We start from the raw sequence: 25,734 nt of genomic DNA, 5'->3' as shown, positions 1-25,734 counted from the left end.
CTTTCACTGTTTGGAAAAGAATTTGCACCACTATATTATGTTACAGGAAATACTTAGTGTTAACATTTATTTTACTGTCTGCAATAATGGTGCTTTGTGTGCTTTATATTCATCATATTTTAACTTCGTTAGTAAAAGATTTTCAGAATATAATGGGAATCTATGAAGATTTGAGGCTTGATTTGGGATCTTATTCTTAATGGACTTGATCCATTGAAGTCAATAGGGAACTTTATGTTGATTTCAGTGGGTTTTGGATTGGGGTGTTTTAAAGTAAAGTTGTGAGTTTACAGATGAAATGACACTATACAGCATACCTTTTAATATTAGGTTGAATAGATGGCAGCAAAAGGAAAAAAAGAAAGAACAAATGATTGGGGTGAAGGGAGACCAAACAGATAACTTGAAAGGACCTGAGCACCTGCCTTGTCTGAACTGTTAATCTGAAAGCGATGTTGAAAATGCTTAAGGCAGGTGGCACTAATTCATCTAGTCTGAGCATGTGTTTTTCAATCAGATAAGACACCGTGGAAAAAATAAACTGTGGAAGCTTTGTGAGGAAGGTCACAAAAATGAGTAGCATTGTTCCCCTCAGTACAGTGAGTTTTGTGTATTCTATACTATGCTATGATATGCCCATGTGTTTAGTATTGCATTGAAATGGTGAATGATAAGCAAATTGCTTCTGAGGGGAACCCAGTATCAACATAAACAAATTAAGAATGTGAATCAAGCCTTTCTTATTTATGACAAAGTATCACGCTTACATGCTTAGCTGAAATAGTTATCAAACTTTCTTAATTACTTTTAGATTTCTTGGGCAATTTTATTTAAACAGTAAGAATGGACTGGATAAGTTTTAACAAGGGCAACAATAAAATGATTAGGAAAATCATTATCTGTTGTTCTGTTGTCATTCTTTGAAAATGTAAAAAAATATAACGTGGTAATAAGACAGTACAAGAATATAATAATTTATAGTAACTGTATAATATCTTTCAACTTGTGAGTTCAAAGAAGTCTAGAAACATTATGTAATGAAGCCTCAATACCCTCCTGTGAGGCAGGTAAATATTATTATCCTGATTTTTACAAATGTGTAAGCTGAGGCACAGAGACATTAAATGACTCCTTCAAGGTCACACAGTGAACTTCAATATGTAGCTGTTTGTCTCTCTTTGAACCACAGTAGCTAAAAAGATACCCAAACCTAGAGATCAGCTATGATAGTGGATAAAGGGAGCACTGCAACATGTACTTTGGTTTCACTAAAATGTTAGCTATTGATTTGCTCACTTCTTAGTCCTGTTTAAAATCTTTTTTTTTTTTGTCTTTCCCCTATTATGAAGCACTAAAACATAAATATATACACACCCACTGGGCGCTCTGCTTCTGAAAATTTAACAAAATTCTCTGGGCTAACATGACACATAATGCACAACAGTATTTGCACATGCTCCCTGAAAAAGCCACAGAAGGATTTTTTCTTTTTTTGTCATGGTAAGGGAATTCCAGACCTATTGGATGTTTTCCAAAGATCCCAGAATAAGCGAGCTCACTTTCCGTCCCTAGACAAAGGTAGCAGGTGGACTACACTCTATGAAACTGATCATTGGGGTTGGGGGGCTTGGGAACAGTGGGTCTTATGGAGGGGTTCTCCCACCCAGAAGCGGGACGCACCCTACAAGTACCTTCAAATACTGTGCATATCCCCCCACCCAGTCATGACAGAATGAAACACTGACATAATTCTAAGAATGCCATCTCGAAAATACCGCACACTAGAAAGGGTGTCACATTGACACATAATCAGTGCTTTCTGGATCTGCCATGGCATTCCTCACACGGACAGGAAGAAAATTATAGTAAATGGAGTGAAAATCATAGTAGCTCTTTCTATGGTAAGTGTTTAGATGGTGGTCCAGGCACATTCATGTTCACAGAAAGCATTCATTGCACCACATCCCAAGACAAAATTAACACCGATGAGGAAATCCTCACCCCTTTTAAAGTCAATGGCAAGCCATCCATTCCAAATGCTTTACAAACAGAGTATTGGGTCCATAAGCTGTTTTATGGCTCAGTTTATTAAGTACTGCCTACTGGACTCTTATAAATGTTTTCTTCTGAGTTCTTTGTTCAAAAAGTGAGTAGCATGGTGTTTTTCCAAATAGATTATGCATTTTAAGCCAGTTTTTTCCCTCTCTTTAACTGACAGTTTCCCCTTGCATGCCCCAGAAAGGAGAGTTCAAGAGGTGGAACAGCAGGGTGAAACTGAGTGCTCCACCTAGTTCTAATCCAGAAATCCTGCAGAGGTTAGGAAGAAAAGCACCTACATTGAGTCTGCCAAAGGCAATTTAAATTTATGTGCCAACAAACAACATAATGAACATATTTACTCTGGCATTCAAGAACAAAACGAGCAGTTACTGCTGTAGCTGCCAAATCTAATAGTTAGTCTACAGTGTCATTCATAAAATAAGTGCAAGTTAACACAGGAACTTTTTGTGTGCTCACAAGCAAACCCACTCAAAATCTGCTTGCATGTCATGGCATGAAGATTGAAAGTTTTTATATATATTAAATATATATATATATGTGTGTGTGTGTGTTTAATAAACTGCAACACTTTCAATCAAGTGAAAAGAGTGAAAGCAAAATCATGGAATGAAAATTTGTCATCCCTCTCCCCCCCCCCCCCAAAAAAAAAAAGTGCTTATTTCGTGTCAGAGAAATCAGAGATGGACTGGAGTCACATTACCTGTTACCCACAACTAACCACGTGTAGTACCCAAAATACCAAGATACCCTTACATAATGTCAACCAGATGGTACTTCTGGGAATGATTTTGCAACAACCAACCACAATCTGCATTTCTACCATTGCAACATAACTTCCAGAAGCGTTGCTTTTAAAATAGACTGTTCCTGGCACAGAAGTAAGAAACTTGGCAATGCCGTCCACCTTATGGATCTATCACCAAATATTCATAAAATTCCCTCTGATAGAATGATGAGAAAACCAGGTAAAATTACTTAGTTTTACTAAAATTACTCTGTCAGCAATACTCATGTTGCTCCCATCAATGCAAAGTATGAAGTCATAGCAGTGGAAGGCCTTTTTGTCTAGGAACACAGCCAGTCATATTTTCCTTCTAGCCAGTACGTGTCAGTTATCATCCCACCTCAGAGGTTTGCCACTTTAACAAAGAAGCAACATTTGTTTTATTGTGCTGCTTGGTCCATTTCCTTTCCTTTCTATACACATGTAAATATGTTACCATACCACTATTTTTGTAATCACTGTTGCTGTAATATGACAACTGTAATTGTAGCCTGAATTCACCAATATGTTAAACCATACAGTTAATTTAATCTAGAATCTTTGTGAAATGTTAATCATTTTGTCTATTAATTGATAAAATATTCAATTCAGGTAAACACTCAAAAGTTCAGATGCTTATTTCAATCTCTAGCTAAACCTCTTGATTCTGAAAATTTGAGGGTAGAAATCTCTCAAGAAATGTTTTTACACATTTTTTCAGTGTTGCTTTTCTGGTTGCAGTACAAACTTGTTCTCCTATGCCTGTTACTAAGTGTAACTATTGCCTCTTAAAATAACTGGATCCAATAGTTGTCTTTTGTGAATGTTCCAGATTAAGCAGTGACTTCCTAATACAGAAGCTGAGAGAGTTCATATGGTGAGGTGTTTTATACACTGAGACAAGTTTAGTGACTAGTTAACAGTATGTCTTGCAGTCCTTACTCAAGCAAAATTCTCATTTAAGCCAATAGGTATTTTGTGAGTGAGGATTGCAGTACTGAGTCTGACCTTCATAAAGGCAATGAAAAAATAATTATTACAGTATTATGTAGTATCAAGCAGTATTTCTCTATTTATGGCATTTGATGGCCTGATTCACTGATCTCTTGCACCAGTGTAAATCCAAAGTAGATTTGAAGTTAGTGGAGTCACACTAACATAAAACTGGTGTGAGAATAATCAGGCCCTAAATATTTGGTATGTAATTTTTTAAAAACACTCTGTCTGCCCATTTGATTGGCTGCTTCCTGCATTTGTAACTGAAAGGAAAGCAGGGACATCTCATGATGCTACACTAGTTAATGGGAATGGGCTCTGTGCTATACTGCAACTAGCAGAAAAACACAGACAATAAGAAAACACATCAGGAAGCACAGACCGTGCAATCTCATGGTGGGGGAGCTTTCGTCGGATTGATGCGGGGGGAGGAAGGTAGTGGCCCCTTTAAGGGTCTCCCCCCTCAGGAACTGGGAGCAGGTGGCCAAGAAGGGTGTAAGGTATCACCCTGAGCTGATGACACTCAGGTAGGCCATTGACCCATGCACACCTAGTCACAGTTTGTGATGTACACGACAATTGCCTGAGCCGACTCTCATGCCTGATTAGCAGCTTCCAGCCCTGGGATTAGTGTAGGATTTAATTTTTTATGGTCTACTGTGGGCATGGTGCTAGTTGCCTTATTTAGGACTGGGAAAGAATTCTCCCTCACCACCATATTAGGCAGGATGGTGTGGGGTGAGTTTTTGCCGTTCCCACAGCAGCTCAGAGATCTGGTAAATTTGGTCAGAGGAGAGATGTCACAATTTAGCAGGTATCCTGTGCTGGTACTTATTCCATAGGGATCCAGTTCCCTGAAAAACTGGATTTAGAAGTGACTTAGGGGAAGGCATCCCTAAAGAAGCTGGGGAGCAGAATTGGGTTCCTAACATCTGGTACAGCAGAGAGGCATTGTCCATTCCCTAGCTCCTTAACCTGCATAATTTGGGCTTAGTGGTACAGTCCCAGAAATGTGATGGGAACAGCTGTGGAGAGTGGTGGGGGTCATTGCAGCCCTCCACTAGGTTGAAACAATTAAGGAAGGAACAATGACCCGCATGTACGAATTACTGTAGATTAGTTCCAAGATGAGTTAAATAATATAGTAGTGGTCAAATTAAACCACATCCATTGTATATTGATTATCTTTCTGCCTGTCTGGGACAATAAGAAAACATGCCAGGAAACTGACTTTCTTATAGACTCACCTGGGTACAGTTGCTTTGTTGGGGCACTGAGTTGTGCATGTTTTGAAACTCTGTAGGCAACATCTGATTCTTTTGAATCCTTTCTGTTTGTGCAAAATCCTGCTGTTCTTAATATTCCTTCTGGTGACTTGTGAAATTCTAATGCTTTTAGCACATCAACTGGTTCAGCTGAAAAAGTAGCAAAAACAACAACAAAGAATCATTCATACTGCAACATTTCAAAAAGGAAATGAATTTCATTGCTAAATTATATATGCAGGTGTCTAATCATCAGAATGGCTACATCATATTTTGGTTTTTTGCAGGCTATTCTTACAGTAGAATATTATTTTAACAGGGTCATTTTCTCATCAAATATCTAGGAGCTCATCATACCCAGGGTAAGTTAGTTAAGATCAGATTTTTTTTAACAGTCACTTGCTAATTGAGATTTACTATTTCATAAATAATCTGGAGATTAGTGCTTACAACACAGATTCCTTTAACACATGAATTCTGATAAGTGGAAATGACTTAACGAGCATTTCATATATTGTACCAACACTTAGCTCTGAAACATAATCTTTTTTGACCCCTAATACAAATATACATTCTGACCACATGGGACTGAGCGTACAGCACTCTTCTCCAGAGGTTGGTAGGAAAGGGGCTAATTGTCTCCCCATCTAGCTAAAAGAAGCATCACAGGAATTTTACAAAGTTGGAGCAACTGTGGGGGATTAATTAATTTGCCCTCCACCCTGCTGAACACATTAGAAGTGGGATGTGCTCCGGAGAGTCTGGCCACAAGGGTCAAAGAGGAATGATTTCTAGAAAGAGGGCTGGGGAAAGTTAGCTGCTTGGGTCTCTCTTTTTTCTAGAATTTGACTGGACTGAACCACACTTCAGATCTTTATTTGGGATTTTCACTGTAGGGAGCGCTGTTGTAGTCGTTTGTCTCTTAAAGGAGCAGGATTATGTTCACTATTGAGTCTTACAATAATGAGCACAACAAAGATGTTTAATCCCCATACAGGCATGAAGAATCATCTCTCGCTCAGAACAGCTTGCCGTGACACCTTGTATTCATTCTTATGAGATCAGCGCATTAATATATAGTAACTGTTGTTCAGGCACCAATGCTTAATTGATCTCTGAATACATCCAGATTTGATTTTAGGCATAACAGGATGATGGTGTAAACAGCCATGATACTGTAAAATGTGTGCAAGCCATACTGGGTAGCTCAGAAAAGGAGTAAATAGACAGAGCCTGTTGTTTCTAGGTCAATGGTTCACATTATTATTTATTATTATTTATATGGCAGTAGTGCCTAGGAGCCCCAGTCATGAACCAGGGACGCATTGTGCTAGGCACTGTACAAACACAGAGAAAAAGAGGATCTCGGTCCCTGGCCCTGCCCCAGAGGTCTTACCGTCTAAATAATCTAAAACAATCCAATCAAGATTGCTGGTAGCCTGTGGCTGCTGGCTGGTGTGAAGTAATTTTAAATTCTCACTCCAGGTCCTGGTAAACAAGTGTCCACATAACAAAAACACTCACAATTTGAACTCTTTGGCATCCTTGGTTACTGTTGCAGGGATGCCAAGGATTGAATGGCATGGAGACAGAATTACTTTCCCCTCAAAAGAGGCCAACTCTGGACTTTCTAAAGTAAAAACGTTCCAAGGTTTCCGTAATGAGATGACAAAGTATATGGCTCCTTCCATCTGGTGATACATTTTCAGAAAAAAATACCAGTGAGCTTCTGCTACACTTATTTTAAATAATTCTACCTCTGATATTTTCCTCCCCCACCAAGATTACATTATTATCAAAAATAAACACAATACTGAATGTTTATCACAAGTTAATACATCCTGAAAGATGTACACCTGCTACAAATAAAAGATATCTATTCTACATTTTCCTAAAACTAAATTTAAACATTCTGAAAAGCTACGTTTCAACATTAAATAATCAAAAACATTACATAAAATCTAAAAATATGAGCTTTAACTTTGTAAACCTTGGTTTATGCCTTGTAAAAGCATTCCTATTAATTTCAATGAATATGATATATGTTCACTGAACTGTCTCATTACTCATGTGGGAGACATGCCAAAGCACTTCAACAACCGTAAAAGGGTTGGCCAAACTGTTTCTCCAATAACTTATTGGTGTTTTTTGCAATGTACGTAATGATTAGAGCTGGTAAAAATACTGCAGAATCAGTAAATATGAATATTCATTCAAATTCCAAATGGCTGCTCCCAGAAAACAAATGTGGGAGTTGGGTGAGGCAGCTTACATCACATTGTCCATGCTGTATGGCTTCAGGGGAGAAATAGGGATGTCAAATTGGCACTCTTTATTTTATAGAGAAAAAGATCATTTTAACTGATTGTCTTCCCTTTGGGCCCAATCCTGAAGTCTCTAAGCAGGCAAAATTCTAACCACTTTCTGTAAAGGCAATCTTTTAAAACTAAATTAAATTACTTCCACTGTTAAGGCTGAGCAAATTCTCAACACAAATGTATTTGGTGAATGTATCACTTCTTTCTCCTGTTTATGAACTGTAAACAAGCAGTAGTAATGCATGTATTCTCTACTGACTATTCATTTAATGAGTCCACAAATATCAAGTGTAGGCCTGAAATTCAGTGCTTGCGAATATTCATGTATTTTAATGAATGTTCACCAACAGCAAACAGAAAGGTTGAAAACATAGTAAAACTGAAATTCTAGTTAGAATCACGGAAATGTTTGTGAATATTTTTCTTCACTGTTTGCTCAACCGTAGCCAGTATTGTCTTCAGTACTGATTTTGCTTCAGCTCAGCATTTCATAAATCATTCTATCAGTAACACATGTGAGTGCGCTTATAACTAAAATAGTTCATTCTACTCAGCTCATTGCACTGCCAGCATGAAGATAGATAATCAAAAGCAGTCAAGTGTGTGGTTAAATCTCACTCTGTAAAAGTCCAACTCTGGACTTCCTAAAGTAAAAACGTTCCAAGGTTTCCGTAATGAGATGACAAACTATATGGCTCCTTCCATCTGGTGATACATTTTCAGAAAAAAATACCAGTGAGCTTCTGCTACACTTATTTTAAATAATTCTACCTCTGATATTTTCCTCCCCCACCAAGATTACATTATTATCAAAAATAAACACAATACTGAATGTTAATACAAGTTAATACATCCTGAAAGAATCCCTAAATGTACACCTGCTACAAATAAAAGATATCAATTCTACATTTTCCTAAAACTAAATTTAAACATTCTGAAAAGCTACGTTTCAACATTAAATAATCAAAATCATTACATAAAATCTAAAAATATGAGCTTTAACTTTGTAAACCTTGGTTTATGCCTTATAAAGGCATTCCTATTAATTTCAATGAATATGATATATGTTCACTGAACTGTCTCATTACTCATGTGGGAGACATGCCAAAGCACTTCTACAACCGTAAAAGGGTAGGCCAAACTGTTTCTCCAATAACTTATTGGTGTTTTTTGCAATGTACATAATGATTAGAGCTGGTAAAAATACTGCAGAATCAGTAAATATGAATATTCATTCAAATTCCAAATGGCTGCTTAGTTTAACTAGTTTTGTTCCCCTTTTGCTGTTTGCAGACATTTCTACAGACTTCTTCCTCATTACTGTTTGGGTAATGGCTGTTTATGGAATATCTGAATTGGAATGTCAGCAAGACAAAAAAAAGATCATTCATCGTTTGTTGTTCTGCTGTTTTAAAAAGTGTCTGTCAGGGATCAGAGGGATATCAGGTGATATAGGTGATTGCTCACGCATCACAAACAGCAGATCGTCAAAACGGAATACTTTCCAAACAGCCCAGAAGATAAAATTTATTTCCACAAACTGTTAGTCAAATAATTTGGACAGCAAACCTAGCAAGCTTGTTCACAACAATTTTCAAATAGGGAAACTTACTGAAAACAGATAATTTGGCCATCTCCAATAACAATATAGCTGTTTTGCTAAATAAGAGTAGACCATGAGTAACAAATTAACCTGATGACATATTGTCGAATGACCACCACTTTGCCTGGCATAACAGAAAATACAAAGACACCTGATTATTAAACTTTAAAAGAAGTGGTGATCCAAAATGAGAAAAGGAAGTTCCCTGGTAAACCTACAAAGAAATATATAAAATGCAGTGCCTCATTCATCTGGGCCTAGATATCTGCAAGAGGAAATCTCTTTATAAAGAATTTTGGGACCCTGTGCACCATGGGAATTGCTGAGGGGTGTAGTGGTATCTTCTTTAAACTAGTCACAGTTTGTGATGTACAAGACAATTGCCGCCCTGGACAAAACTTCAATGTACTGCCCCCACTTCTCACTCTCTAGAACAGAGGTATTCAGGGAAATATGCCTTGCCCAGGGGTGGAGGGCAGGGCGGAGTGTGGCAGGAACGGACATCAGATTTTCTGGTTGGGGGAGAGGGTGGTGTGGCAAGTCTTCTGATAGTTCAGAGGTTATGGTAAACATCTGTGGGCCCAGAGCCATACTCCAGCACCACTCACTCAGGTTTGGCTCTGACACTTCTGTCATGATGGAGGAGTGGCCTGACCAAATTTGAATGAATGAAGTTTTAACCTGGCACACAGGGTCACAGTGCCACAGGCCTGCTTAGATTTGGCCTGGCCACCCCTCCATCATGATAGAGGGATGGCGGGGCCAAATCCGAGTGAGTAGCATTACTACCTGGTTCACAGGGGTGCAGTGCCACTCAGTTTATTGATTTGGGTTTTTCCTGGTGGTTGGGAGCCTCCCTGAGGTGGGGCCCTATATAAGTGCCCCAGGTGCACATTGGTTAATCTGGACCTGGTTGATATCATTCAACACTTGCCCATATGAGGAAGCCTGAGATACTAAGGACCCTCCAAGTTTGTGCGTTGTTCAGTTTTGACTGATCTTAATTTTGCAGGATATTCTATTGCATCAGTAGATATCTGCCTGTGATAGACCCTCTCACAAAAGCTTCCTTAAAGTGACTCTTACTCAGCCTGACTCTAGGTGGTACTCTTCTGGTACAATTTCTCCATCTGGCATTGAAATGAGACAAGGTTTTCACTAGGCAATGGAGTGTATTTGAAATTTACCCCGTCTGTTTACTTCTCCTAGGAGAAAAAAGCTAAAGAAAAATGCAATAACTATTATGTCATATCACACTATTGCATCCAGGTAGTATATGGCTTCTGATTTGGTGTCTGGGGATGGGAATGTAAGGAAATACCAAACTATTAAAATTGCATGCACAGATCTCTGTTCAGATGCACAAAATGGGTGCATGGCCCTCTTTGCAAAAACTATAATTGATCAGGAAAAATTCAAATACCACATCTGAAAATTTGGTTCTATGGTTGCTGTGATAAACTGGAAAATAAGTACAAAACTGTACAAGTCCCTGACCTTGCAAATGGATCTGCTCACACATGCCTTACAGCCACAAGAAGTCCCAATGGCTCAAATCGGACCCTATATGGACTAAGCAATCACATGCAGAAAGATCTGAACCCAAGGATGTCCTATTAGAACACAGCTTTAGATCCTAAGAGGCCCCCTGAGGCCCAGATCACAATTGTGCTTGTTACCAGACAATGGAGAACCTAGCCAAAGAGATTCTGCTTCCCATGAAATATCATAGTGCAGAGTTCTGCAGCACCTCTGTACCGTTGACGGGGGTAGGATTTGGCACAAAGGGACTTGTTTTCTCCAGATGTGTAACTTCCATGGATGTTAATGGATGTTATGCAGGAATAATGAGAGAAGAGTTTCATATTGTTGGATTTGCTGAGAGGACATGGAGGACTGTATTGTTTAAATTCTTTTTCAGTGTATTGATTGTCAAAAACAATCATTTTACAGTTTCCTTAAAAACAATCTCAACGTGTGAGCGAGGTTCATGTGTTTCCATCTACCTTCCATCCATCAGCTTTTTTTGGTTTGTTTGGAAGTGTTGACTAGTAAGCTGGAGACTGGTGCCCAATATCCCAATACAGAGAGGCCAAAGCACAAGACAACCTTAATGACACAGTGTCTTTAGAGCAAAAACACCTCTCTATTTGAGACATTTAAATTTACAGGGGCAAATTCTGCTCTCAGTTACCAGAGTAAGCCTGAAATAACTCCATTCATTTAGGGAAGGTATTTAGATTTACAGTTGTATAACTGAGAGCAGGATTTGGTCCACAGTATTTCATACTGAATGTAGCATTTAGGGCACACTTTGTAATCTTCCACTGCTTTTTATGCTTGTTGCACACTGGACTAAACAAAAAACATGGAGTAAAATAAACCAGAACGGTACAAATATAAAAATAACAGCTTTGAGGAGCAACTGAATGTGCAGAACCGTGTTCTGAGTAGGAATAAAAGATCAACTTCTCTGTTGGCATAATTCCATTGAAGAATTTTTTTGGGGGTGGGAAGGGGGGTTACACAAATGTAAACGTAACAACTAGAAGTCAGTGGAGTTACACAAGTGTAAAACTGGTGTGAGATCAGAATCAGGCCCAGAGACTTTAAATATTGAGGAGGATTTCACCATTTGTATTCAAGATGGCTGCTGAACTGGCATCTGGATTACTGCTGGAGATGCTCTTGATTAAGAGTGTCTGCCCTGCACCTTTAAGCAGGAGGGTGATTGGCTGGATGACCAAAAGAAAGGAACAGTGCTTTATGGCTTGGAGGGGGGAGAAAGACGAAAACTTCTGCAAAAGGGATAGCATGGTTGCTGACTCATCCCCTAGGAATGGAAGTGTTTAAAAGATGCAACCCTGGGCCTGTAGCCTACCTTTTACAAAGAGCAACCTTGGGTGGTCAGTCACCATTAATGTGCTGTCATTCCATTCCAGATGTGGGCAACTTAAACTTGGTTTCCAGCAATTATACATTGCCAGAGCAGCACAAAGTACCTGGAGTATGCAGGTGAATCTTTTGTGGGGAAAGAGATAGGAAGTGGTGGTTCCATTTTTGGGTCATCACTTCCAGCATTAGACTTTCCACAGATACAATGATTTTTAAAAAATGCATAGTGCCCTACTACTTCTTATGGATTAATAACCAGTATAATTTCATTTAAAAAATAAAGGGCATTTATACTTTGAAAAGTGACTTTGTAAAAATGACACTAGGATTCCATCTCTGGAGCAGACTCTGATCCCCTTACTCACAATGAACAATATCTTGCCCTCCATTGACTTCTACACAACATGTGTATGGGGTTAAGAATGTGGCCTTCTTTGGAGCCAAATTCTGATATCTCTACTTATGTTGCATAGCACCTTACTCTGCAAGCAGTACCATTGATTTCAGTGGGACTATTCTAGGAGTTATGTACTCCTCATTGTTGGTAATGGCAGCAGACCATGGGTCTTCATATTTAGTATTTTATAGTGCCATAAATATACACAGCACTTTACTCACAAATAAGAGAGAAACTTATTTTTCCTCACCTCTTTCTGTCCCAATATGTGGCCTACAGTCTGTGTTAACTTGTGTGGCTTTCCCCTCCACACTGAGGAAACTCCACATGTAGGAGATTCCAGGGCAGGGGCAGTACAGGAATCATGCTGTCAAAGAGGTGTCAGAGTGCTGGGGAAGCCATGCAGCAATACAGAAACTCAGTTTCTCCACCCAGATGGTTTGTGCCTCTAGCTGATCCTCCAAGGGATCTGGAGCTTCACATTCATAGACTGGAAAGGGAGGAGGAAACCCACACACCCACACCCTGTCTGACAGGAGACTCTGAGGCATACTCAGCTAGTTTAAACCAGTGGAACTCCATGCCCTTTGTGGGAATGCTCCCTGTAGGTGAACACAGAGCACTAAGTTAGACAAAAAACAACCAAAAAGGGGAGTGGTTGTAACAAAGTCATAAGAATTTACACTGTTGACGTTTGGTGTACTTTATGGAATTTCTGGATTTTTTTCAAGTTCAAGGCAAGAGGAGATGGCTATTACCTTTGAGTGGTGCTATATTAAATCGTCTCAGTTTACAAGAATGTTATCTCTAACTGTGATTTCTGCAAATTCAATCTGGGATCAGAAAGTCGGACTGTCTAGTTCATGCATCAGCACCCACCATTAAGATTCTAAAATTATAAGAAAACCTAATTAACCCTCCCATGGCTGTGTCTTTTCTGAAGGAGTAAAGAGTAGCACAAATGTATTTTATTCTCTAACATATGCAGATATTACTTTGGATTTACAAAGGAAGCAGATATTTTGAGTTAAGAAAGTGATAGTATCTGACTATAACCATGCTTTAAGGCTAATTTTATTTTAGTAACTAGCAGCCAAGAACGTCTCCGGATTTACAATGGTGGAGACTGGAACCTTCTTTCTAGTCACTGAACAACTGTAGCACAGGCAATAGCAATGCAAGTTTCCAAGGATGAAAAAGGTTTTCGGTCTCTATGCCTATTCAGTATTGGATCCCTCTGTCCGGGGCAAAAATGGTACAACTAGTGCTAGATACGGTGGTGGGTTTGGGATAGTAGACTTCCAAAAGTTTCACAGAACCTATCCATCCTTGCCTACCAACCTGGGCTGTATTCAAAGTGGTAAGCTAGAGGTAAAAAGCTCCAGCTCCGATGAAGAGTAGCTTTTCCTATTAAACAATTACACATTTTTGAGTAATAGCTTCTGTGCCTTACATGAAAATTGGAAAACTATTTTAACAAGTTTAAAACAGTAATATTTCGGTCAAGGGTCTGTTGACTTTCAACCTAAAATGTATTTTTACTCCAAAACACAAGAAAAACCCTGACAGAGTCACATTCTTGGGTTCCACTATAATACTGAGAGAGATAAAATCATGTCAAAATAGCAACTGAATAAGATTTGCTTGACTCAAGCTGTCAGGAATAACTAAAGTAAGTATAATGTGTCATCCTTAGTGGACCATGTACATATACATACAAATGGGATTGATCCTCAGCTGGCTAATGGAGCTGCACTGTTTTATACCAGTTGAGGTTCTGGCCCAATCATTCTGAGCACTTAATGTGTCTGTATCACATCCTTTACACCTAGGTAAATAAACCACTTATCACCTCCACCCCTTTTTTTTAATGTTCATATCAACTACCTACACAATATCTTGGACAGTAATTTTGTCTGCTTTTGCTGCAAAACAAGAGATTGATCCAAGGTCAGAGCCTTGCTACTCCTGTCTAGAGAAAGACAATATAGAATATCTGGGCACTTCACTGTTGGGAATTATGAATTTAGGGAGAGTAAATCTTCAATGTGCTGTGGTCTGATCCCTGCTCAAAAACACCTTTCTTGACTTTAACAGGCTTGTCAGTTACCAGCCAGTACTCAACCCCACCCCACCTTCCTGAGGATGGTCATTGAGAAGCTGGTTATAAGCCAACTCCATTATCAATGGATATCCTCCAATAATCTGGATCTTAGCCAATTGTGTTTCAGACCTGGATTTGGACAGATAGTCTTCATGGTGAACAATGACCTCAAGGCAATGGACTGAGGTCAAATATCCACACTAATTCTATAACATCCATCAGTAGCCCTCAAGGCACTTGACTGAGGAAGTATTGCTCTCTTGTCTGAGGATCCTGTGGCAGGAACAAAATTCCTTTTCAGTGGCTTTGATCATTCCTTTAAGAGACATCCCAGAAGCCTGTGATGGGCAATTGTTCTTCTCACTTGTGAAGTCCCTCAATGTCGATTTTTTCGCCCTCATACATGGATCTTGCCACAGCCAAAGACCACTTAAAAGCTTCAGCTTGTGCAGAATTTGGTTATCCACCTTTTAGGTAGGGCAAACAAATTTCAGCACATTTCAGCACTACCCCTTCGCTGCATTTTCAGATTCAATTAAAGGTGCTAGTGACTGAGCACTATAATGCTCTAAGATAGAGTTACCCTGAAGATTACCTCTTTCCTTATGCTATATCACCTCAGCTGTATATAGAAGGAAGGCATGCCTGACAATAAGATTATTGCAGTGGCAGGCCTCTGGATCAGGCATTAATTCCCATCAGAAATCTCACCAAGCCTGAACCTGACTATACTTAGTTTAAAAATGTAACTCTTTGCTCAAGTGTCTAATAAAATATAGTTGTTGAAATCATCTTAGCAATTAGTTTTTGGGCTGGTAAATCCTTAGCTGTTCTCTTCAGTTCTGGGAGAGAATTCAGACAATATACTCCCAATTTGGGGAAAGTGCTAGATCCTCATCACCTAAATTATGTATAAGGCTTCCACCTTTTAAATGGATGTAGTAATAAATGACAATAAACAGTTTTACCAGGATTCAATTACTTTACATAGATACTAAAAAAAAAAAGAAAAAAAAAGGAGAGACAGGAAGCTGTACACTGAGTTGTCCAATATTTTGAACTATATTGGACAGATATTGATTTTCCTCCTGATTTTGCAGTTATTCATCAGCAATGTCCTCACAATCAATTTTTAAGTATTAATTCATTAGAAATGCCCCATCCTAAATAGAGTGTAAGAGTTGGAGCCACTAAACACAGTAGGCCAGATTCATCTCTGGAGTACGCAAGAGATTAATTTGGCCCAATAATATTAGCTTCTGAAATGTTATTTTTTTTACTTTGTATTGTTCCTTAGTAAATGTGATACATTATGTCGGTAAGCTGTTCTGTTGGAAATATCTCAAAACTTCATTACAAACTGGAACTCAGAGTGTGGATTTACTAATCTTTCTTCGTTCCTAAATTTAGTTTTTTAAAAGTTTACTCTTGTTTTATTTGATTGTGTCAACTATTAAAAGGCTAGCTATCATTTAGCAGTGAGATTCTAACAGTCTAAAAACATCCACACCCGGTGAGTGTTGATGAAAAGTCTTCAAGTATTTCTTATTTATGGCCAAGACTTTCAGAAATGGATGCCTAAAGTTAGACACTTAGGTACATATTTAGGTTTCTAAATATGAGGTGCTGAGTGCTCAGTACTTTTGAAAATCACACTATTACTTAAAGACATAGAAGCCTAAATTTAGGGTCCTCATTTTCTAAAATCTTGGCCTCTGTTTTTCAGCACCCATCCAAGGTTCTAGGTGCTTATTACAATCTAATAGCAGTGTCCTATTATCTGTGAAGTGAGTTAATGGCCCTAGGCCAGCTCCTACTTGGCAGATATCCAAATAATAAAAACTACTATTACAACAGTATCTGACACCAGTTTTGATCATCTCCTCAGAAAGGCAAAAGATTGAATAGGCCTGGAGTCTAAATTATCCTTGCTCCCATGGTGATTAATGAGACACATTGGTGGGGGAGAATGGAGTAACTGGAACTGTCACTGCCCATGCTCTGTGTCTGTACAGTGCAAGTCAGACCAGAATAAGAGAGAAATGTGGGGGGCAGGAGAAAAACGTAAATGCCGATTGCGTGAAAGCTTTTATACAGGTTTATTTTAGCTTCCATTTTTCAAGCTCTATTTTAAGCAGTTCTCTTACTGTGAAATCTGATAACTATTTCTTTTTTTTTTCTTTTTTTTTGCATTACTTCTCACAGATTATCAGCCTGTTCTCTAATTCTGTAAACGTTTAGCTAACAGTTTAGTTTAATAGCTTAAAATGAACCTGCAATAACAGGACAGACCCTAAGTAGCCAATAACTAGTTAATCAATGGGGGAGCATTTACTAACAGCTCTCGATTTCGATATGGATAGCTAGAGGTAAAGCATTTCCAATGGAAAGTCCTTGACTTTTGGATTCACATCCCTCTTTGGTTGAACAGACTCTGAGTCTGTTGGCATTTAGGGTACAGTTCAAAATGCATGTACTATTACAGGCATTTGCCATATAGGGGTGGTTGCTGGTTTTATAATGCAATGACCCTATTTATCTTTTTTTATGTTTGTATCGGAGTAGTTTTTAATGTTGTACATGCACCCAAGGACAATTGTGATGGGCACATTTCAGAAGTTGAAAACCAAACATAAACAGTAATTATTATTAATTCTTAGAAAGTTTCATCTACCCATCCCAAAGTGCTTTACTAAAGTGAATATTTATGATTTGCCCTATTTCACAGACCGGGAAAATGAGGCACCGAGAGGTTAATTTTCAAGATTTAGAAAAGAAATCTAAACTATCTAGTTGGAGTGGATGTGCAACAACTCTGAAAATCAGTTTATCCTTATCTAGATGCTTAAATATCAATTTAAGAGATTAACTTTAGGCACCCAGGTTTGAGATTTTGACTCATGACTGCTACTTAGAGATGAGAAATGTAGTTCTTTTAATCACTACAGTTTTATTGCACTTTACCTTAAGAGCATTCAGATAAAAATGCCAAAGGCTGATGGCACTTCCAGGAGGGCTAGGATATTGTTGTAGATCACTTCAATATTTGGTTGTATAAGAAGAACAGATTATCCAGATGCATACAGGAATGCTTTAAATAATTACTTCAATAACAGGTGGGCTCTTTCAAAAGCACTCAGAACTGGCCTAACTCTGCATCCGACGAAGTGGGTATTCACCCGCGAAAGCTTATGCCCCAATACGTCTGTTAGTCTATAAGGTGCCACAGGACTGTTTGCCACTTGGCCTAACTCTGTTTCACAGAAGTCTGACACTGAGAATCCTACCACTGACTTTGTCAGGAGCAGTTAGGCCAATGCAGAGCTCTCTTAATTCACTCAACATTGTTAAATTATAATTCAAAGAAAATGAAAGCACACAGTGAAGCTATTTGATGTATTTTAGATGACAATCAACAAGTAATTGTGTCTCTTCTCAGAGCCCAAAACTGTAAAACACATGTCGTAAAAATCCTACTCAGGTCTCACACTGAGGTCAATGTAAGGATTGCCTGTGTATAAACTGCAGGCTCAGACCCTTAATGATGTTAGCTCGAAGGTATCAGTCATTTAGCTGAAATATTTTTGCAGGAATTAAGGAGTACCCGTTTAGGTTTTCATTACTGACCAAAAACAGTCTAGACATGGAGTGTAACCTAAATTTTTGAGGTTGAGGTTTCATGAATACTTCACATATTTTGCCTAAACAGTGGCTTCTTCATTATTTAGAGTAAGACCTTCTTTTAGACTAAGTATATTAATTATTTCATATGATAATCAGCATTCGTTAAAACAGAGCATGCATTACCTCAATCTGATTCTGAGATTGCTTCCACTATTTTTATACCAGAGCAATATCGGGTCAGATGTTCAGCTGGTATAAATCCTTTAAACTCCATGGAAGTCTTATGCCAATTTGCAGTAATGAGGATCCAGCTCAGTATTGATTCCACTGGAGCTACCGCTGGTTTACATCAGAGTATTGGTTGATGAAATCAGAATTTATTCTCACAGTGTCTAAGCATGATGAAGCCTCTTTTACTTGCTGAGCTAAAAAGTTCTTTAGTAGAACTACTAGCTCATGGAGACAGTACCTTCAGATGTGACATTCTGAGACCATCAAAACACAAATTAAATTCCTGGAATATCATTTTTCCATTACCACAATCTCATTACCATGTCACTGGCTCTGCTGATCACCATTTTTTGAGGTTAGAGGGTAACCTAAAAATGGTGATTAGCACAGCAAGAGACACTGTGTCCCCTCTTTTAGTAGGACATGTGGCTAATAGTTAAATATAAAAAATAAGTGATTGGGACTTCTGAACCCAAATGTTTGCAGATACACAAAGGAGGTATTTCATCGAAACCTTTTTTAGCTTTCAAAAATATCCTGATTATAGACTACAGCCTTGAATGTGGTATATTTGTACATTTTTCAACTATATATATATATAGAAAATCTTTAGAAGAAAAGAACAGGCATGTAAGGGTCAGAACTTCAGCTGGTGAAATTTGGAATAGCTCCATTGAATTCAATGTATCTACACCATTTGCACAAGTTGAGGATCTGCTTTAAAAAGTCCCACAGCTTGAGAACTTGATCCTACAACTACTGAAGTCAATGGCATAACTCCTTATGACTATAAACCAAGCAAATCAGCCCCCCCAGTTTTGCATCCAACTGACATCAAAGGTTTTTGACCTTGAATAATAATCTTGTTCCAAAATTATAATTAACTATTTAGATTGCTAGAATATTTTTAGTATTTGTGTTGGGCCAAATCCTGCTCACCTTAATGGTGGACATGTGGTGTGTAAGACTCAGAGTTTAATAATACTCTTCAATTGAACAAAATGACTAGCATTTGGGCCATTTTATACAGTCACTATGAACTTAATTCAGTTGCTATTGACTTCAGTGACAGCAAGATCAGTATCTGTACTTTTTATTGTGCATTTGTTTTTATTATGCATCCTTCATTTAAACCTGGTAGCAAACAATATGCACTTATAACACCACCTCTGCCAAACAAAATTCTATTTCACATGCTGAATGCATTAACACTTTGACATATACAGAAATCCCAGGCCTAAAATTTACAAAGGTTTTTATGTCCCCTTTACATGTGATAATGTGCTGAAAGAACTCAAATACTGACAGCTCCTGCTAGTATTTAAATAACGAGGTCAACAATTAATGTATTACATTTATAGTTTGCAAAGGTGGTATTTAAACCTTGATATTCTAATTATAACTATTGACAAAATGCATCTGTGTTCATCTAATTTCAGTAAAAGCTAATTTTCCCATCTCTGCCATGTCCATCCAAAGGGCAAGTCTTTATTGCTTTGTGAGACTGTGAGACTCTACTTGCTTAACACAAGAGGTTTCTCCCAAGGTCCATTTAATCTATTTGCACCCATTATCAACAAATAGTCAGGACAACAATAAATTAATAAATGTTAAGAGAATTTCTTATGAAAAGAAGCAAAGAGCTCTAGTGAGAAAAGAAAAACAACTTCTTAATCTTGTTGGCACATGGAAACCCTACTGTTCCTCACTGTACAAAAAAAAAATAATAATAATCTGTAAGAGGCATAATTGCTCCAGAACATTTTAGGTGCAACTGAAGTTCAGCAATAATGCCATGGTTCTTTTGTTATGCTTTACCTTTGTTGGAATTAAAGGTCCTATTGCTACAAATACTGCAGATGCCAAATTTACCAGGTTTTTTGTTGTTGTTGTTTTTTACAAAGCCTTTTAACTTATCAGAAAACATCATGCAGTCAAGAATAGGTTTTGTGTTAAGGAAGCTTTTTCTTTTTAGTGTAGAATATCAATTCAAACAATTGCCTCTGGATTAATATAGATATAGTATTTTAGATATGTATCATTTGTGTGTGCTGTGTTTGTGTGTTTATATATATTGGACTTGATAATATATTTTAAACAAGACAAAAAATAAAGCTAGGAAATATGAAGGGTTTTTTTGGTCTTGTTTTTGTACTGCAGAGCTAGTAAAAAGACACAGCCTGAATTGTCCTTTCAGGAGTCTGTCAAGTCTCCTTGTAAATTAAATATAAAGCACTAGAGTCTGCAGAATCTACAATACATACCAGTCATATTTCTTTGTCAGTTGCCTGTCTAAAACAAAGCCTTTAATTTAGAATTTCTGCAATATTTCTAAAAGAAAAAACAGACATATTCATGCAGGGTCAGACAGCACATTCTGGGAAGATAGGACCATTTCACCTGCTGATCCCTGGGACTCAAACAAACTTTTCAGCTGGGCCCACCAGTAGTTATTCTCAATAAATCTTCTTATGGGTTGATCAACTTAACTCTTTTTTTTTCAAGCTTGGAAATGTATTATCTCTTTAACCTTTGGAGGGTTGTGGTATTTTTAATAAAATGAATCTGGCTTTTACAAATATTTTATTATATTTTAAGTTAAAGGAGACATGAAAATTGTTCATTTTCACAATTGAGCATTAATGCATAGCATGCCAGTCAACAGCACAGGGGAGCTACATCACTAATAAGCTGATCTGACCAGACATTTACAAGTTACTATTTGAAATCAACACTTCTGTGTTGGTTAATAATAATTAGATGTTAAACAGTTTTATTTTGAGAAAGCTGAAGAGCTACATTTCCACTGAGACCCAATAAGCATTCAGAACTGAATTACATACTTTTAGGTGGGTATGGATATTAGAAAAAAGTTTCCTTTTCCATTGTAATGGGCCCAATTCTCCATTCCTTATGCACCAAGAATTTCTGCTGGTTTCCAAAGAAGTTTGGGAAGCATTCTAATGGGATGACTAAAATAAAGCATCTACAATATATTCAGGCAAATACTCTGTCATCCATGGATTTACTTAAACAGAAGTTCATATATTTATTTTCTTTATATAGCTGACCAATCACATTTTCAATCCGAATTCTTAATATTGTCCTGCACGCTGATGAATAGGAAGGTTTCCATTTAGCAGAAAAGCTTAAAAAAAAAGTTGATTTTCTTTCATTTCTTGCTCATGAAATTTAAATCAGCATTACAATAGTGCATTGACTCCAGGACCTTGCAAAAATTTATAGTGCTGAAGCCAAGCCATTTTGACTAAATGAGTTTATTCATTCCAAATGCATTGCCAACACATTTGGTATTTAAAGGTGAGAGGGTTGGGGGTGGGGGGAATCAAAGAAAGTCTTTTAAAGTTGTATTTTGTTTACTTGTACCAGGTTATAAAGCAAAAATATTTTCTAACGGAGTTGCTGAGAAGTTAGTGGGCACTGAAGCGACAAAATATATTTCACTGTTTTCCCCATTCATTTGCTTCTCATTTCTATGGCTTTCTCTGCCTTAAGGTGGAGAACCTCAAGAGCCTAAACAGGAATTCTCCACCCTCGTTCATCCCAGGACAGACAACTATCATTTTTCTTTATGGAAAAAAAAAGCAAAGCAATATGTAAGAAGAAGTCAAGACTCTTAGGAATTTTGTTGAGGTCTTTCTAAATAGCAGGAAATGTCTTATTTAAAAAAGTAGTTACTATAAAGTTTAACGCTTTATATGAATACATTGTGTAATTTGCTTTATAAACTGACAGTTTATGAAAAGCCCAATAAAATAAAAATCAGAGGTCTAATCTTAATGTAGTTACAAAGATATGATTTATGCTGCATTCTGATGAAACACTGCAATATATTCACTTTATCATATAAGTTACAATGATGTGTCCAAAAGTTTTATTTATTTTCTTTCCTGCTTTCAAGTGTCAGTCACTGAACAGAGCATTTTTGTCTTAGATACTAGTGAATGTTATTTTCTTTTATCTTTGAAGTCTTTTAAATGACAGTAGCGCACATAAAAGACTATTCAGAAATAATTTAATAATACTTCATATGGGAAATTAATCCAGATCTAGCTGCCACTAAAGTCAATGGAAAGACTCTTACTGACTTCAGTAACAGTTGAACTGAGCCCTAACCACACAGCTACCAGCAATTTGTAAGCAAATGGCATACCCTGTTTCTGAACATTTAAACCACTGTGTTACTTGTCAGGCAGTTTTCAGGAAAACTCACAAACTGTGGAAAACTTAAGATGCTCCCTGTCATTTTACATTTCTGATATTTCCTTCCTTCATTAGAACGGAGAAAGAACTTTAAAAGTAATTCTTCACTCAGGTATTATTTTAGTAAATGTATCAATCTAACAAATCTTTGCTCCTGTTATTATTAAAATTATTTCAGTAAATACCAAGGAGCTTGCGCTGAATTTTTATCGGTGCTGCTTGGGTTCAGATTTTCATTTAAAATCTAGATTCAACCCCAGAACTCATAATAAATACTGTTATGAAGTGAAGGCTGCAAAGAATCATCTCCAGCTCATATTCAATTGGCATATTAGGTTTAAAACACAATCTACCCAGTCTTTGTCTTCAGTATCCCTCATTCAATAACTTCAGTTTCAATATAGTAATGAGTACCCAAACCCCTGCAGCTAGATGGGGGGCAAAGGGGGAGGGTAACTTATCCTTGGTGTAACTCCACTGGAGACATTGGAATTGCAGCAAGGATGGATTTGGCCCCCTCCTCCCTAAACTGTAAATGAGACCAGCAGGGGGCAGAATTACTGATTGATCGGCCACAATTCAAGTGGTGACCAGGTACAAAATGCTGAATGGAAACTTTGATGATTCACCTTTCTGTGCTCCCCACCATAACTACTGTTGACTCAGAAAGGGGAAAACGACACCACCGTTCTCTTCAAAAACGGGCAAATCTCGTCACAGATAATGATATAAACAAAACCAGGACTGTGTTCTGGGAGCATCAGCCCCCTGAGGCTGTGAGGCCCCCTAACAGCTAGGTTGCCACAAGAAGAGCCTAACCCCTACAGCAGATTGCAGTGGGAAGAAGCGGCCTTTCCACTCAGCTAGGAGTTCAAAGTCACTGGAGAATGCACAGCCAGGTTATATGTGTAGTTCCACATATATACAAGCAGATCTTTTAAGGCCATAAGATCGGACTGTTCCGCTGGTTTCCAACTGAGGTCCCCAAACAGGACGCTTCTGGACCGGTTGTTGCTCCTCCTCACACTACCAGGCATCTCTGCAGGAGCGCAGCTCTTGGAGTTGAGCACTAGGGGTTATGCACTGCGCGCCCCTCCTCCTCCCACCCACCCCCAGACGTGTGAGCTCAGGGCCCTCCCTACCTTCTGAGCTCCCCCTCCCGAGGGGGAGGATTGCGGCTTCTCGCTCGTCTGCAAGCTCCCAGGAATTGCACCCTGCTAACCATGTCCACAGACACCTAACGGACCACTCAGTCTTCCCCAAGGATGCGGGGAAGGAATGGGTGGAGGGGAGGGGGAGCCGCTACCCGGTGCAAGGAGCCTAGCTCCTGGCACTGACCTCCCTGCTGTGCCACGTAGTATCCCTTAGCTCCCAAACCGATCGCCCGGTCAGTTGCGGCTCTCCAAGTGCGAGCTGCACACCCCACCTGGCAGGGCGCGCAGGGCCATGAACTTGGAAGAGAGTTGCCGGGCTAGCAAGGGGCCCATTTAAAAGAGATGTTCTCTTCCCCGCGTTTTGGAAAACTTTTGCCGATTAAAAATCTTTGCAACGAAAAACAGAGAAAGAAGAACTAAGGAGTATTTGAAATCTTGAGATTTCCCCCCTCCCCCCTTCCCCCGCATCTCCCCGCTCCTCGGAGGAGAGCGCAGAGACTTTTGTTACACTTTAGCCAAGACTTTGGGTGAACTTTATCGGGTTCCTGACTCGGTACGTTCAATCGCGCTGAAAATCGCAGAAACATCTGTTGGTTTTAAAAATGGATTTCGTGGTGGAGGAAACACAGAGCTGTGTCCAAAACCGCCTTGCTTCGCCCCCTGCTCCCTTTCCGCAAGAAAGGGTCGATGTGGGGGTCTTGAACTCAGTAATGTTTAGAAAAGCGCCTGTAAAGCTGGTTCTGCAAGAGGCTCCCAGCTGGGCTTAATACCCTGAGCTAACCCCTCACCCCATTATTTTCGCCTCCCCAGGACGGGGATCTCATTTGACAGGTCTTCCTCTAAAAACCTGGCGGCAGCATTGTCCTGCATTTTCCTCCCCAGCTGGGGAGGGGGGCTGGCTGGTAGCGCCCAGCTCCCGTCTCTTTCTTACCTCCTCTGACCTCTGCAGCCTGGAGAAGGAAAGTAAAAACGATGAGTGTGGTTACAGTGGAGTCCCGGAGCCACCTTTTCGTTTTCCATCTTGTGGACCATCTCTGCATCTCCATGCTGGGCGCCCACAAGTGTGAACCGGACTCCGGGCGCCTTCAATGTATACCAGCTCCGTCCCTTCCACGGTATTCCCAGAGATGCTGCCTCTTATAGAGCCATCCGTGAACCACCAAAGGGGATTTCTTTTCGTCCCGCTCTTTGCTCCGTGCAGGCCCCCTCCGCCCCGTCCTCCCCCGGTGTCCTGCCTTCAGACTGCAGGGAGATGAGGGGCTTTAATCAAAACGCCAGGAGCGCGGCATCCCCCTAAAGGCTCCATCCCGTCAGAGGGCTGGGCGAGAGGCACTCGGCAGCCACCCCCGGGAGCCCAAACTGACAAGCCAGCGGCAGGTCAGAAGCCAATCGCACGCCTCCTCCGGCAGCCCACAGCCCGCCCTCCCTGGGCCCCGCAGGCTGGACCAGCCCCCCGAGCCGCCCAGCCAGGGCAGATCAATACTTGGGGAATGAAAGGAATGGCAGGAGCAGCCCGCAGGGAGCCTCCGTGCTCAGCAGCGCCCCGGCCAGTCCGCTCCGCAGCCGGCTCCAGCCTGCTCGCTCCCCGTCCCGGGGGTCGTGCGGCAGGGGCTCAGCCCGGACCTGCCGGGATCCGCTGCCCGAGCCAAGTGGGGGCAGAGGAGGGGCGGGTGGGACGGGGCAGAGAGCGCGAGAAGCGGGCAATGGGGCAGAATGGGAGGCAGGGGGTGGAAGAACGGGGGAGGGGGTCAGAGGATCACCGTGCCCTCCCTGGTTCCCACAGGTCTGCGCTGCTGAAGTTATAACCCAGCCTAGAGAACGATCGACGCCTAGATCGTCCCTGTCATCAGAAACCTGAAAGGCGCTGCCCGCTACTAGAGCTGGTGCAGGGACACGTTTCCCCGCTACCCACGAGCTGGACGCTTCCAGACAGGGTTTGGGTATTTAAAAGAACTCCGGTGTGGCCAGATTAAAGGAAGGGGGGAACCAACTACCGAAAGGTGAATCACCCCACCCGCAGAATGCAGAGCGGAGGCCTTGAAATCGGGGGAGCTGCTGGGCCAAAGTTTAGAAGTCCATCTATGACAAATTCCCTTTCC

General features: G+C 39.8%; 1 protein-coding gene across 4 annotated transcripts in view; it reads right to left on the bottom strand.

Moving 5' to 3' along the window:
* Positions 1–24,675, bottom strand: part of COL11A1 (collagen type XI alpha 1 chain) — a 228,180-nt gene extending 203,505 nt beyond the window's left edge. For all 4 annotated transcript variants that reach the window (XM_077823830.1, XM_077823832.1, XM_077823829.1 and 1 more), the window contains exons 1-2: positions 24,567–24,675; positions 5,068–5,235 (exon numbers count right to left, since the gene is read on the bottom strand). In XM_077823830.1, coding sequence (XP_077679956.1) covers positions 5,068–5,235; positions 24,567–24,675 — 277 coding nt within the window. The remainder of the gene's footprint in view (positions 1–5,067; positions 5,236–24,566) is intronic.
* Between the last annotated feature and the right edge of the window lie 1,059 nt (positions 24,676–25,734).

Source organism: Eretmochelys imbricata, chromosome 8 (genome assembly GCF_965152235.1).
Source record: "Eretmochelys imbricata isolate rEreImb1 chromosome 8, rEreImb1.hap1, whole genome shotgun sequence".
NCBI lineage: Eukaryota > Metazoa > Chordata > Testudines > Cheloniidae > Eretmochelys > Eretmochelys imbricata.
The sequence above is the reverse complement of the archived record's forward strand: the minus strand, read 5'-3'. Positions and strand labels throughout refer to the sequence as shown.